Below are 15120 nucleotides of genomic sequence, written 5' to 3'. Positions count from 1 at the left end.
CTCTATCTCTCTCTCTCTCTGTCTCTATCTCTCTCTGTCTCTATCTCTCTCTGTCCACCTCTCTCTCCCTCTCTCCCCTCTCTCTCTCTATCTCTCTCTCTCTCTCTATCTCTCTCTGTCCACCTCTCTCTCCCTCTCTCCCCCTCTCTCTCTATCTCTCTCTCTCTCTCTGTCGCTATCTCTCTCTGCCCCCCACTCTCTCCCTCTCTCCCCCTCTCACTCTATCTCTCTCTCTCTCTCTGTCTCTATCTCTCTCTGTCCCCCACTCTCTCCCTCTCTCCCCCTCTCTCTCTATCTCTCTCTCTCTCGTAAAGAATGTGAAGTCAACAACCAGCAACAACCAGCCCTTGCTATGCTTGAAAAATAATTTAGAAATAAATTAACCACAATGTGAGCTATTTTTAAAAAAAAAAAATAAATAAAAAAAAATGATGTGCAACCAATATTAGTGAACATTCACCCCTGTCTATTTACCAACGTGGGTTGGTTGAATAAGTCGGTGAATATTTGATTGACACCTGCATATTATAATTACAGGTAAATACAGGTAGACGCAGGTAAATCGGGTGTTTAGCCAGGTAGATCAGCCGTCAGACGTGAAAGAAGTAGGAGCAGGTATCAGATATAATGGCAGGTGACATCCAACCTGAACTTTTCTCTGATCCTTTGGCTGATCCTATTGTCAAAATCACAGATGCTTCTAAAAAATTAAAGGTAATATAGCTTTATTTAATATTGATAATAATTATTATAAAAATTAGACAGTTGATATTCGCCAACAGTGTTTGTTTTGGCTACCCTTCTTTAAAAATAGACAATCGACGGACCCGTGAGACAACGGGCGGACCGGTGAGTCAACGTGCGGACCCGTGAGACAACAGACGGACCCGTGAGACAATAGACGGACAGGTGAGACAATAGACGGACAGGTGAGACAACCGGCGGACCCGTGAGACAACCGACTGACCCGTGAGACAACGGGCGGACCCATAATACAACCGGCTTACCCGTGAGACAACGGGCGGACCCGTGAGACAACCGGCGGACCCGTGATACATCAGACGGACCCATGAGACAACAGACGGACCCGTGTGACAACCGAGGGATCCGTGTGACAACCGGCGGACCCGTGAGCGAAGGGGCGGACCCGTGATACAACCAACCGGCGGATCCGTGAGAAATCTTGCTCATTCCGTGATAAATCAACCAATGAGATAAACCGTACTACCATTTTGTTCATTTTGGCCAAAAATGCTGACCTGACGAGATTTAGCGTGATCGGAGTAATGGTTCTTGAGATATGGATCATTAACGTTGTTTAATTTCGCTTAAATGGTCATAGGTCACTATCTGAAATATCTCACGTACTTTTAGTCCAATAAACTAAAATTCTGATTTAACGTAAACCAAAAGCAGCAAAAGAGAAGGGAGTACGGTTTACATTTGGCTAAATCTAATTGTCAAAGTTAGCTCAAATTTTGTCAAGGTCGCTGAGGTGTAAATAAGGTCAGGGCACGTGATTTTTGGCGAGATTGTTGGTTAGGGTTAGGGTAAGCATTGGGACTAGGTCCTTGGTTAGGGTTAAGTTGGGACTAGCGCTAGCCCTGTTTACATCTCATGACCTATGACGAAAAATTGAGCTGGCCTTATCATTTAGCACTAACCGTTTACATTTTCCAACCACAAACACTTTGTGAACTTCTTGTTCTTGTGGCGAGGCCGTCAATTCATGTATAATCGACCTGATAATTACCATGCGTGTTCTTAGGACATGACGTCAAAGTTCCAATATGGCTATAATGACGTCATTGTCGGTTTTCAGTGCCCTCTTAATTGTATCTGAGAATTCTCTGTCATGCGATTCCTTCGTAGGATTACATTTCACAAATTTACGACTGTTCGGGACCAGTCTTGGTTTTTCATTAAATGTCTTCTGACACTTTTATTTACCTTATTACGTGTATAATGTATTTTTTTCTGATAAGGCACAGGGTCACCCGTCCTACCTCGTGACTTTTCCTCCCACATATTAAAACCTCTAAGCCCAAGCGACATATTCAAATATAATCAAACCATAGTTAATGTGTTAATCGCAAATTGACGTTAGTGTCGAGCGGACGTTAAACCCCATTTCTACCTCTCGCGCATACTAACGAAGATAGTTCGTTTATATGGAATTATGAGCCCTCTCTCTCCCTCTCTCTCTCTCTCTCTCTCTCTCACACACACACACACACACACACACCCAGACGGGGATAGTTAGTTCCTTTATGTATTGTTTAATGGTCGAGAGCGAGACATTAAGTAACATATTGTAACAACAAGAGGACCGTCAGGTCCGAGTGTTTTTACAATATATTACGCAATGTCTCAGCTCGAGACCATTAAACATCTTAAATGAAATGAAATGAAATGGAGTTTAACGTCCTACTGTTCTGCTCCTAACCTGGGCTAATGAAGACGGGCATACGCCATACAGTGTGCTATGAGGGAAATTTTGCCCGGACAGCGGCACTACGGCCTACTCTTATATCGAATTCCAACTGCCAAGGGATCTTTTACGTGCACGCCAATGTGTACACGGGACCTCGGTTTTTCGTCCCATCCGAACGACTAGACAGCTTTCCTTGTCAGCCCCTCCGTCTTGCATCACTGACAAGGGAGAACCACGCCGGAAAATCTGGATGAACTTTCTCGGCCAATGCAGGGATCGAACACCCGACCTCCAGGCTAGCGAGCTAGCGTCTTACCCACTTAGCCACGTGGTCCCCAAACATCTTAAAATACAGACACTCCGCACGTGCGTTTACAGTGAAATACGCCACTCGAGTCTAATATTTGACAAGGTACGATTGGCAAGTTGCCCGTACGATTATTTGAAATAATGGTACGCCAACATCAAAGGGTGACGTCACATCTGTATTTCAAATGGAATTATGATCTAAAGCGCACGTGTTAATCCACTCGGTCACCCTCCATATATGGAAAAAGTATTAAATATACTGTAATAATGATATTAACTGCGCGTCTGTTACGGATGATGTATTTCTGACTATTTAACCTAGTTAGATTATAACGTGATTAACATCTACATAGCCTATATTAACTAAAAATTAAACCTTGGCTGTCTGTCTAGCAGTTAACCTAGTTAAATCATGTTCTCATTATATCTACATAGCCTACATATATGAAGTTAAGGGGGAGGTGGGGGATGACCGAATGGTTAGCTCGTGCGCGCTGTATCATAAGGTCTGTCATTGAGTCAACTGGCGGTGTTTCGATACCCCGGTTGTACTTGACAAGGAGTAGGGTCGCCTGCAAGCGAATTATTCAAATAAAATTGAACCATGTTAGTCCTGAAATGACCTGGTTTGTGCCGATTGGACGTTAACACCCCCCTCTCTCCCTCTCTCTCTCTTTCTCTCTCTCTCTCTCTCTCTCTCTCGCATTGACCTAGAAAGTTCATCGGGATGTTCCGACGTGGTTTCCCCTTGTCAGTGTTGCAAGACGAGGACCTGACAAGGAAAGCTGTCTAGTCGTTCGGATGGCATGGAAAACCGAGGTCCCGTGTATAAATTGGCGTGCACGTTAAAGATCACTTGGACTTCGATATAAGAGTAGGCCATAGGGCCGCTGCCCAGGCAAAATTTTCCTCATAGTACACTGTATGGCGTATACCAGTCTTCATTAGCCCAGTCGGAGCAAAACAGTAGGTCGTTAATTAAACCCCATTTCATTTACGTTTATATGAAGTTAAAGTTATATATTTATTTATAGAAAACAATCACGTCACGTCATTGTTAAAGTGGCAATATTGAGCATTTAATAAAGCTGCCCATCCAAAGAATTTCACGATATGACAGCTGGTGTTGGATTCTTTATATGGACTCCAGAGGATGTAGAAGACTGTCAAATTTTCCATTCATCCGATTTGATTAAAATACAGGGGCCTGTTTCACGAAATTTTAGCTAAGATAAAATCCAAATTTTAGTAATTTGATTGGATAATATTAGATTGATTTTAGTGCTTAGCCAATCAAAATTGAAGTATCTACTAAAATTTGGATTTTATCTATAGTTAAGATTTCGAGAAACAGGGCCCAGATCTATATTTCGTTTCGTTTTTTATATACTTTCGATGGCCTACACCAGACGAAGATCTGACCGGTTGTACTGGAAGGTCGCGTCGGGGGCCGTACGAGCGGCTTTTGAACCTTTTGATTTTGATTAATCAATCAGCGTTGACGTGTCTAGTGGTTTACCCACCGTAACAGACCGTTTCATTGGCTTATCCCTCACTTTAACCAAACGCCGGTAATATATCAACTTTTCCAGGTCCTAGTGTGGTAAAACATGTAATACGAAATTTTTAACAATAAAAAAACGAAACGAAATAGGATCTGTGTTTTAATCAGATTGCGATTTATGCTTTCTTTGTAAGAACTGAGCGGAAAGAAACGATCAATAGGCTTATATTTCTCAGCGTAGTTTGCTAGAGGGGGGGGGGGGGGCGAATTCTCCAAATTAGATAATGGGCGTGGTGTTCGTGACACAGTAATATCAATCTAATATAATCATATATTTTCAATGTCGAATATGACATTCACCTAGACTGCAACGAGATCGCATCATGTTGTTGATGAATGTCTGATTGGTAAGTATATTTATTGACAGATCGAGAAACTGTAATTTACTAAACTAGAGATCTGAATTTCTGTTGGTGTTTATGTTTTAATTCTAAAATTTAGAATGTCCCTTTAAACATTCGGGGATTACGGTGGCTAAGTGGGTAAGACGCTGGCTCGCTAGCGTGGAGGTCGGGTGTTTGATCCCTGCATTGGTCGAGAAAGTTCATCCAGATTTTCCGGCGTGGTTCTCCCTTGTCAGTGATGCAGGGCGGACGACCTGATAAGGACAGCTGTCTAGTCGTTTGGATGGGACGAAAAACCGAGGTTCCGTGTACACATTGGCGTGCACGTAAAAGATCCCTTGACAGTTGGAATTCGATATAAGAGTAGGCCGTAGAGCCACTGTCCGGGCAAAATTTCCCTCATAGGTACACTGTAGGGCGTATGCCCGTCTTCATTAGCCCAGTTCGGAGCAGAACAGTAGGACGTTAAACCCCATTTCATTTCATTTCTTTAAAGGCTCAATACCACTCTTGTTGTAACTGAATAATATGTCCCAATCTTTATTCTGGTCAACAAATTGTACTATTTTAGAATATTTCAATTAATTGATGATACAAATTTCATCTTAACACACCTTATTTAAAAATTTTGAAAAATTAAACATAATGGTTTGAAATGTCTAACGTAAACCTTTTCAAATGAAACTTCGATTTAAACATATTTTCGAACCCTCTGGACAAGTAAAATAGGATGTAATGGATAATTTACACAACAGGTAGGACACTTAAACATCTAGTACTTAGATAGAGATATTATTTATTTTCTGGGGCTTTCAAGCCAGCAAGAGTGTTATTGTCCCTTTAACATTTGCCGATTATTGATGTTTACTTCCATGTTGTGAAAGCTAATTTCACCAGAATTATGGTGCTAACACCAGAACGTGTCTAATCGTCACTCGCTTTCTCTTTTCTCCGAGCATCTTGTGGACAGTTCTTTTGTGATCGGAATCCTCCGTCGATCATAACTCGACTGGACACCGGGAGGTGTTTTAACGATCGGAGTTCGTCGTCCATATCCGCAACTTGGCTGGACACTGGGGGATGTTCTAAGTATCGGAGTCCGTCGTTCATATCCACAACTTGACTGGGCATCGAGTGTTGTTTTAGACGGAGTCGACCTTTCTGTACTTAAAATGTTTATTGCACGGTATTCTCGTGTTGCAGATCCTGGGATTTGTACTGGAAATGGGTTTGTTTGATGAACTGGAACAGAGTTCTAATTGGGAGACTGTTCCAACCCTGGCTATTAAACTAGGGTATGACAGGGATGCTTTACAGAGAATATTGAATACGCTTGTCTGTTTCAAATTACTTGACAAGAAAACAACTAACGGTATGTGCATGTAATATTACTTTACTCGAATGTTGATAATATTAACCATTTTAGACACCCAAATAAAGTCTAAAAGTCCGTATAATTTCATCCAATACGTCAAAATACATGTTTAGAGGCTTAAACATTTCAATCAAATACAGGCATGACTGAGATATCTAATCCACCAGAATCACATGGGCATATAAAACAGCGGAAGGGGTCAAGATATCGGCTTTAGGGGCTCTGACACGTGGGAGGGGTTCATTGTCAAATTTGACACTTTAACGAAGGGTTGATGAAAACTGCCGCGTGCTGCTTTAACGTATCCATGTTTGCTTTCCTATCGGTTCTTGCATAAGATTTACTGTTTAGCGTATCTTTGGTTTAGTGTGTTACGGTTAATTTGATCGGGAGACGTGTTCGTCGACGTCAACGTCAACCAAAAACACTGCAAGAATTGGCCGTGGCACTGGAAGAGGAGTGGGTCAGATTGTCCCAAATCGTGATTGGACGGTTGGTTAGGGCATGCCATGACGTATTGCTGAATGTCTGAGGATCGGCGGAGCAATTACTCATTATTAAGACAAAAATCAAAAAAATCCATTTTCACTTTTGACAGTGTATCTCTTTGCGAGTGAAATGGGGCCGTCAGATAAGCCGCCCACGCCCATATTAAATTTTTTATGTTCATGTAAAGGCAATTAGTCTGTTATTAACATACACTGGTTACCTCTATTAAAAACAGCAGTGAATTTCCGCAGTTTTGTATTGTTTCTGAATATTCCCTACCTTTTTTGAAGAGTATATAATTATATAGTACACCTGTTACCTGTATATATAACACACCTGTTACCTGTATATATATATTACACACCTGTTATCTGTATATACAGTATAACACACCTGTTACTTGTATATATAACACACCTGTTACCTGTATATACAGTATAACACACCTGTTACCTATATATATATAACACACATGTTACCTGTGTATATATAACACCTGTTACCTGTATATACAGTATAACACACCTGTTACCAGTATATATTACACACCTGTTACCAGTATATATAACACACCTGTTACCTGTATATATATAACACACCCGTTACCTGTATATATTTGATATATTCGTGTATTACAGGATGTACAGTATACCACAACACACCTGCAACCAGTAAATACCTGATATCATCCAAGAAACCCAGTCTTATACATTTTATTCTGAGTGAAATCAACATGGTGATGGCGATGTATGATACTTTACCTGCGGTTCTTAGACAAGGTAACAACTCAGGGTCTTCGATTCTGTAAAATGGGAACTGACAGATACTGATGGAACATTGTTAGAATTACTGACATTAGCATATTGATGATCACTGTTAGAATTACTGACAGATACTGATGGAATATTGTTAGAATTACTGACGGATTTTGATGGAATATTGTTAAAATTTGTTCTAGTTTTAACATTATTATATTGCACAACCGTGATTCAGATCGAGTATGTTCTACACAGTGGACGATTTCTCGATGTCGTTGGGAGGGAGAGACCCTAAACCCCACGTGATGTTGTTTTTCATGCATGATTATATATTAGATCGAGCATGTTCTCTAATGCGAGAGAGAGAAATGAGATTTAACGTCCACTCGACACAAACTAGGTCATTTCTGGACTAAAATATGGTTCAATTTTATTGCAATAATTCGCTTGCGCGTAGGGGTCTTTAGCAGTGGGAGGAAACCGGAGGACCCGGAGAAAATCAACGAGGTTGGACAGGCGACCCTAATCCATGTCACGTACAACCGGGGAATTGAAACCACGCCAGTTGACTCAATGCCAGACCATATGATACAACGTGCACGTGCTAACCATTCAGCCCCCCCCCCCCCCCGAGACCGTAATCCATGATTGACTTGATAAAAGTTGGATTCATAATATAACTTTCAATGTCAATCTGTTTAAAACACAGATCTTATTTCGTTTCGTTTTTATAGTTTAAAATTTCGTTTTACTTGTCTTTGCTACACTAGGATATGGAAGAGTTTTTATCATTGACGTGTTCTGAATGGTGTCAGGGATAAGCCAATGAAACGTCTTGTTACGGCGAGCTTTAGGTGTGTTTTGCACGGAACTGTGGGTAAATCCACTAGTAACATCAATGCTGATTGGTTAATCAAATGTCTGACGTCATAGGGTCAAAAACCGCTCGTATGGCCTCTGACACGAACTATCGCTACAACCGGTCAGATTTTCATGTAGTAGAGGCCATCTAAAGTATAAAAAACGGAACGAAATATAGATCTGTATTTTAACCAGAATGCTTTAAAGGACAATATTGGTGCCAGTCTGACAATTAATAACAGTAATTGAATGTCATTAGATAAGAAAACACGAGAAAAAAGAGAGATATCCGTACATTCACTATTCACTTGTGTTCTTCATTCTATACTTAATAAAAACACGGTAATGCACGGACTTTTTCTATTTGTCTTTCATGTTCTCTTATCTAGTGATAGTCAATTCTTTTTATGAATTGTCAGATATCCTTTTACAGTCTCACACAACAACTTTTGGTATTCGAAGGAATTATTAGTGAGCAGAATTCGCCCATGTATCTGTTATCACTCGTCACTTCAGTCAGTTATGTAGAGGGATAACTCGTGTTTTCCTTTTGCGTTCGTCACTTCTGATTGGTGAAACATTGATTACACATCTATCGTAGCAATGATCTCTGTGATAAAATAATATTTGGAATGTGGTAATGACTGGCACCAATATTTTCCTTTAAATGTGAAATAAAGAACGATTACTGGCGTCCATGTATAGAACGTGTTCGTGTTTTAAAGGGACGACGGATAACATCACCCAAGTCTTTGGACGTGGTAAGATGGATGAGATACATATGACGTCATTAACAAAACAACTGAACAGAACCAACCTAGAAACCATGAAAGTACCGATGGAGATTCCACTGGATAAAAACCAAAATCCTGTTCCAACAAACGACAAGCCAAAGAAAAAACCTTCACCAATAAATTTTATGTTAGCCATGAATGGTTTCATCGCTCCAACGGCATCAATGATTACTAAAGCGTTTGATCTCAGCGGACATAAATCACTCCTAGATCTTGGAGGTATTTCTTACTTTTAACTCATATATTAAAGGGGTGGGGTCTGCATAACTTTAACTCATTTGGTAATGTGGTGGGGTCGGATCAGGGACATGGTGGTTCCTCAGGTCTTTCGGCTGCGACGATAAAATGAGTTTCCATGTACACTTTGGTGTGCACGTAAAAGAATCATTGGGAAATGGAATTCCACGACGAGTAGGAGACGTTTAGCACAAGCAGGACGTTAAACCCCCATTTCATTACGCACATGTCAATGTGTACACGGGACCTTGGTTTTTCGCCCCATCCGAACGACTAGACAGCAGCCGTCCTTGTATATTTGACTATGCTATATTTCAGGTGGTTCCGGATATCTGGCAAGTGAATTTGTTCGAGTCTACCCTGGTTTGAAAGCTATGGTATTTGATCTACCAGACACAATAAAAATCGCAAGACTACAACAAGATGAAGAGATTATGTCCAATGTTTTATTTGTTGAAGGTACGTTCATCAATTTATTCGACATTTTGAATTTTAAAACATTAAAGTTACTGTGATTCATTGGCATTTTTAGGAATCTGTCACTTAATCCCCTACTTCTCGCAGTGTTTCGTTTGATTAGATCTAACCCTACGCAAACACTGCTGTAATGAAGGCAAATTTCTGTTCCAAATTATGACTGGTCAATAGTTAACAACCAATAGCTAACTGCGTAGCAATATCATTCGTGTTTAAACAGAGCTCCAGATATGCTTACATAACGTTACATAAACCCTATTAACCCGTGCATAGCAGAATATTGCAGAATATTGACAAACGAGGCTATCAAAACCACTACATTGTAAACAATTCTGCTTGGAGACGAACAATACTTTCGCTGTTTTTAATACCTTAAATCACTGTCCAGAGTTTTAGGGAAGACCCCAGATTAAACGAAGGGCTACCATGTTGCTGTACTTGGGATAGATTTGATTGAACGGGAAGAATAGACACACTCCCTCTAAAGCTTAAGTATCAGAAGCCAATCCAGCAATGACCAGAGATGGATTTCTCGGGCCATTTCTTCGGGAATATGACTTAATCCGCGCTAAAATGTACTCAAATTGGTTATTTTAAGAAAACAAAATCAGAAAATCGGTCTTTCTGGCAATCATTTAGGTTGAAAAGAGGCCCATCAAAAATTTCAGGGCATGTCATAGTTGGAGCTTTCCGGTCAAGACAGCATCATTTAAGAAGTGGATGCAGACAAATTATCACTTCTTTATAATTTCTGAACGGAATCGAAATCTTGTGAACTATTGTAGTTTGCAACGGATTCTTCTACTTGTGGTTTCCCCTTGTCAGTAGGACACGAGAGTCTGACAAGGACAGCTGTCTAGTCGTTTGGATGGGACGAAAAACCGAGGTTCCGTGTACACATTGACGTTACCTTGGTCCACCATTTATTGATTTAATTTTAAATGGACGACTGTTTAAATCCAAGTTGTATCTAAGCCATCCAAGGGTCTACAGAGTTGATTTTGAGCTTGTCGTGTAAATAAAGGTCTAAATAATAATATTATAACATCTAAAACCTAGATAAAGCTAGACGTGCAATAAGCAGATTTAGCTCTAGCATAATGTAGTATGTTATCGTCGGGTATTATTGTTGTATTTAGGTGATTGTCCATTGTTGTAGTTAGGTGATCGTCCGGGTATAAGGGGAGTAACTCTTTAATAAGGGACGTAACTCTCTATTATTCAGGTGATTTCTTCAAAGATAATTTCCCACCAACTGACTTGATAGTTTTAAGTCACGTGATTCACAACTGGGAAAGGAACAAAGTTGATGTCATTCTGGACAAAGCTTTTAACCGATTACCATGTGGTAAGTTTACCCTGTTTAACTGGTTACCTGATATTAAGGAGAGTGATTAGTTGTGTGTATGGGAAATGGTTCTGAAGATCAATAACTGCATGTAATGGGGTCATTCCTGGTTTGATAAATGATAATAAACTGCCAATGACTTTATAAAGGAGAGTGATTTTCAATTTTAAGGGGAGAGAAAAAAAGAAACCTCCCCTCAGTCGACATTCAGGTGAGCGGCAGGCGCTCAAGGGCGATCACTCGCCTTAAAAAACAATGACTGATATGTAATATTGACACTAACATTGTCCTTTAACGTATTATAATAACATTTGGAGTGTGTTTAACCAAGGGGGGGGGGGGGGGTGGATGGCTGAATGGTTAGTGTGCGCGCGCTGTATCATAAAGTCTGTCATTGAGTCGACTGGCGTGGTTTCGAATCCTCGGTTGTACGTGACAAGGAGTAGGGTCGCCTGTCCAACCTCGTGGGTTTTCTCCGGGTACTCCGGTTTCCTCCCACTGCTAAAGACCCCCTACGCGCAAGCGAATTATCGAAATAAAATTAAACCATATGTTAGTCCCGAAATGACCTAGTTTGTGTCGAGTGGACGTTAAACCCCATTTCTCTCTTTCGTGTTTAACCAGTTCTGTAGTATTATAATTATATTTGGAATGTGTTTAACCAGTTCTATCACATATGTAATATTGACATTAACATTGTCCTTTAATTTTATTTAATGGCTGACACCAATATTGTCCTTTAACTTCCTATGATGGCTGACGCCAAAATTGTCCTTTAACTTCCTATAATGGTCGACACCAACTTTGTCCTTTAACTTTTTATAATGGCCGACACCAACTTTGTCCTTTAACTTCCTATTATGGCCGACTAACATTGCCGTTTAACTTCCTATAATGGCTGATTAAGCTCAAGAGAACTTTTTTTTTCAGGAGGTGAAATAATAATAGCAGAAAAGTTTTTAAATGAGGATAAGACTGGACCAGAGACCAGCATTCTATTTGATCTATCCATGTGTTTATTCTGCAAGGGAAGGGAGAGAACTCAGACAGAATATAGACAATTACTTCATAACCATGGGTTCAGAAATATTGAAGCTAAAATAATTGAAGGTGTCAACTATCATGACGTCATTATCGGCCGTAAGCCGTTTTAAAAAAGACCTTCCGCATCGGTACGAAAACGAACACCAAAACGGGTTGACGTCACAAGTACACACGAATCGATGACGTTTTCGTATTCGTTTTCGTACCGATGCGAGTGGCCCCTAAACTAAAGGGCCATTTATACTGAGTGAGAACTTCCGAACGTGACCACTGACCAATGACCAATTTGACTGTCCGTACGAATCAACATTCACAGATGAAACAGGGGCATTGAAGATTTGACCTTGTATTCCTGTTGGCCAATGATTCTGATTGGATAATTTAAAATCTTCGCGCTCAGTATAAACGACCGTTTAAGAGGAATTATGTTATAGCTAATCTGTATATTACAGGTCTTTCTTTTGCCCTCAAATATACTATAAATTATTAATCAACTCTAGACCATCGGGTCGTCACTTTTTTTAATGGATTCAAACCAGGGCCGTAACTAGCTCATAGCAACGAGGGTGTGCTGTAAAATTAACGGACAATGTTTATCTAGGGGTTTTTATGGTCGATAATTTTTTTTTGCATGGTGGGGGGGGGGGGACTTTCCCCCCCTAGTTACGGGCCTGACTGAAAAACTATCGACCTTTAACAATTTAACTTGAAAATGTATAATCTGGTTTTTTTTATCCCAACTATAGTAGTAACGAGAATTGAGACTGCGATATTCTTATCGAAACTTCAAACAGTGATAATTTTGTTCAGATTAAATAGTTTCACTGAAGTTTCCAATATATTCCCGTTTCATTAACTAATTTGTAACTTTTATAGCTTGAAATGTCGGCTCTTTATCTAAATCTTACAGGCGGTATTTTAAGAATTTACTATCGAAGTTGGGGGGTTGGATGGTCGAATGGTTAGCGCGTGTGCGCTGTATCATAAGGTCTGTCATTGAGTCAGCTGGCGTGGTTTCGATTCCCCGGTTGTACGTGACAAGGAGTAGGGTCGCCTGTCCAACCTCGTGGGTTTTCTCTGGTTCTCCGGTTTCCTCCCACTGCTAAAGATTCCCACGCAAATTATTGTAATAAAATTGCACCATGTGTTAGTCCCGAAATGACCTAGTTTGTGTCGAGTGGACGTTAAATCCTCTCTCTCCATGTTACCCGTTTTATAATTATGAATAAGGTGTTGGTTGTAATCCCAATCTGTTTAAAAGACAGATCCTATTTCGTTTCGTTTTTGATAGTTCAAAATTTCGTTTTACTTGTCTTTACTACACTAGGAACTGGTAGAGTGTTATCATTGACGTGTTCTGGATGATGAGAGGGATTAGCCAATGAAACGGTCTGTTACAGCGAGCTTTTGATGTGAGCTGTACGGAGCTGTGGGTAATCCACTAGAAACATCTGACGTCATAGGGTCAAAAGCCGCTCGTATGACCTCGTAAATCTGTATTTTAAACAGATTGGTTGTAAGATCCATATTTCGTTTCATTTTTTATACTTTCGATGGCCATCACGACGTGAAGTTCTAACCGGTTGTAGTTTGAGGTCGCGTCGGGGGTCATACGAACGGTATTTGACTCTATCGTGTCAGTCATTCGATTAGCCAATCAGTACTTTGTTTTTATAAATATAATCTTTATTCCAAACGACTTCTGTGAATTTACAAGAATGGTATTAACAATAACAAAATAACAATAAATAATATTACGATATATTTACATTATATTATTGACAATGAAATGAACAGCGGGTATTAATTATTATACAATATGATCATGTCCAGGATAATAACCCGGTTATTTAAACATACATTTTGACGTCACGTTAATAATGATGTCATTGTATTAATCATATTAAACATACATTATACAAGAGCTAAATCTGCCTATTGCAGGTCTTTCTTTGGGCCTGACATGTTATAAAAACTATTAATTAGACATTAATTAACATATCCAGACCATAATCAGCTCTCGATGTCAAGGCTTGCCTGCGATATTTGTTGGATTACAGTCCGATTTGCTGCAAAACTTTCCTTCGTGATTAACGATTAAATGGATAATCAAGACTATTAGTTTTGTCTTATCGACTTCAGTAATGATGATCGAGGCTAAGCGGAACTTGCATCCGCTTAGTTCTCGGTTCATAGTGGATCAATTTGACTGAAATTTTCAGCAAGTTGCCTTTACATTGTGTAGTTTTTAACTATTATAGTGAGAACTGCCAACTCGTTATCTAATCTCCCATAATGTATCTTTAATAAACACATACTTATGGAAAAACAGCTACTTGATTTATTTGGGCGACGTTTCGAAGAGTATTAGCTTGATAACGTTGAGAGAATACTCTTTGAAACATCGCCCAAATAAATCAAATAAGTATGTGTTATAATTTATTGCTCTATACGAGTTACTAAATACATCTCAAAGATCGCTATGCAACACGTGGTTATTTAAAATGTCCAAGTATTATAATATGAAAAGAATACGTTAAAAGCTACAGCTTTTCGCTGTCACAAGGTTTTCGACAAAGCGTGAGCGGGCTTTGGAACGAACTATCTACGAAGAAGTTGGATATGATAGGGTTCGTCCTCTTATGACTACTATGATTCCAACAAAATTTGAAAACCTTAAATTAAAAACTGTAGTCCCTATCGTGTTCACAAGGTTTTCAATAAAGGGGACACATCTATGGAACAAGAGACCGCGGAAATGTTGGCGCAGTATGACAATGAAACTTAAAGCGAATAAATCAACTGTAACGCAACCAGAACAACCCATTTTTTGTATTTTATTTTTTTATTTTTTATTATATATATAAACAATATAAATTAAAACAACTGATGATTCTATTTGATTAAAAATTGATCGATAGCTGTCTACCGTTTGTTTGCTTACTAAAAAAACGTGATTGTTGGAAAAACGATCGAAGTTGTTAAATAGGTATTATATAACATGAAAACCAGTAGACAGTCATTGAATTTGGTATAAGAGCGAGACTGTAATTATTCCAGAATAATATTAATAATGTAAATGCTGA

General features: G+C 39.5%; 1 protein-coding gene across 1 annotated transcript; it reads left to right on the top strand.

Annotated features, from left to right (window-relative positions):
• The first annotated feature begins 549 nt into the window (after positions 1-549).
• On the top strand, positions 550-14960 carry LOC126814278 (acetylserotonin O-methyltransferase). Its single transcript, XM_050539356.1, has 7 exons — positions 550-714; positions 5855-6023; positions 7154-7294; positions 8860-9147; positions 9484-9624; positions 10868-10990; positions 11921-14960. The coding sequence occupies exons 1-7, from the start codon at positions 628-630 to the stop codon at positions 12142-12144; spliced, it is 1173 nt and encodes a 390-aa protein (XP_050395313.1). The 5' UTR covers positions 550-627; the 3' UTR covers positions 12145-14960.
• Positions 14961-15120: the final 160 nt, after the last annotated feature.

The sequence above is a fragment of the Patella vulgata genome, chromosome 3 (assembly GCF_932274485.2).
Source record: "Patella vulgata chromosome 3, xgPatVulg1.2, whole genome shotgun sequence".
NCBI classification, from domain to species: domain Eukaryota; kingdom Metazoa; phylum Mollusca; class Gastropoda; family Patellidae; genus Patella; species Patella vulgata.
This window is presented reverse-complemented; position numbering and strand designations above follow the sequence as displayed.

Bases quoted from the DNA above. Each gene is read 5' to 3' on its own strand.
- LOC126814278 (XM_050539356.1), top strand. From the start codon at position 628: ATGGCAGGTGACATCCAACCTGAACTTTTCTCTGATCCTTTGGCTGAT. The intron at 6,024-7,153 runs GTATGTGCATGT...CGTGTATTACAG, and splicing joins TGACAAGAAAACAACTAACG to GATGTACAGTATACCACAAC. The intron at 9,148-9,483 runs GTATTTCTTACT...GCTATATTTCAG, and splicing joins ATCACTCCTAGATCTTGGAG to GTGGTTCCGGATATCTGGCA.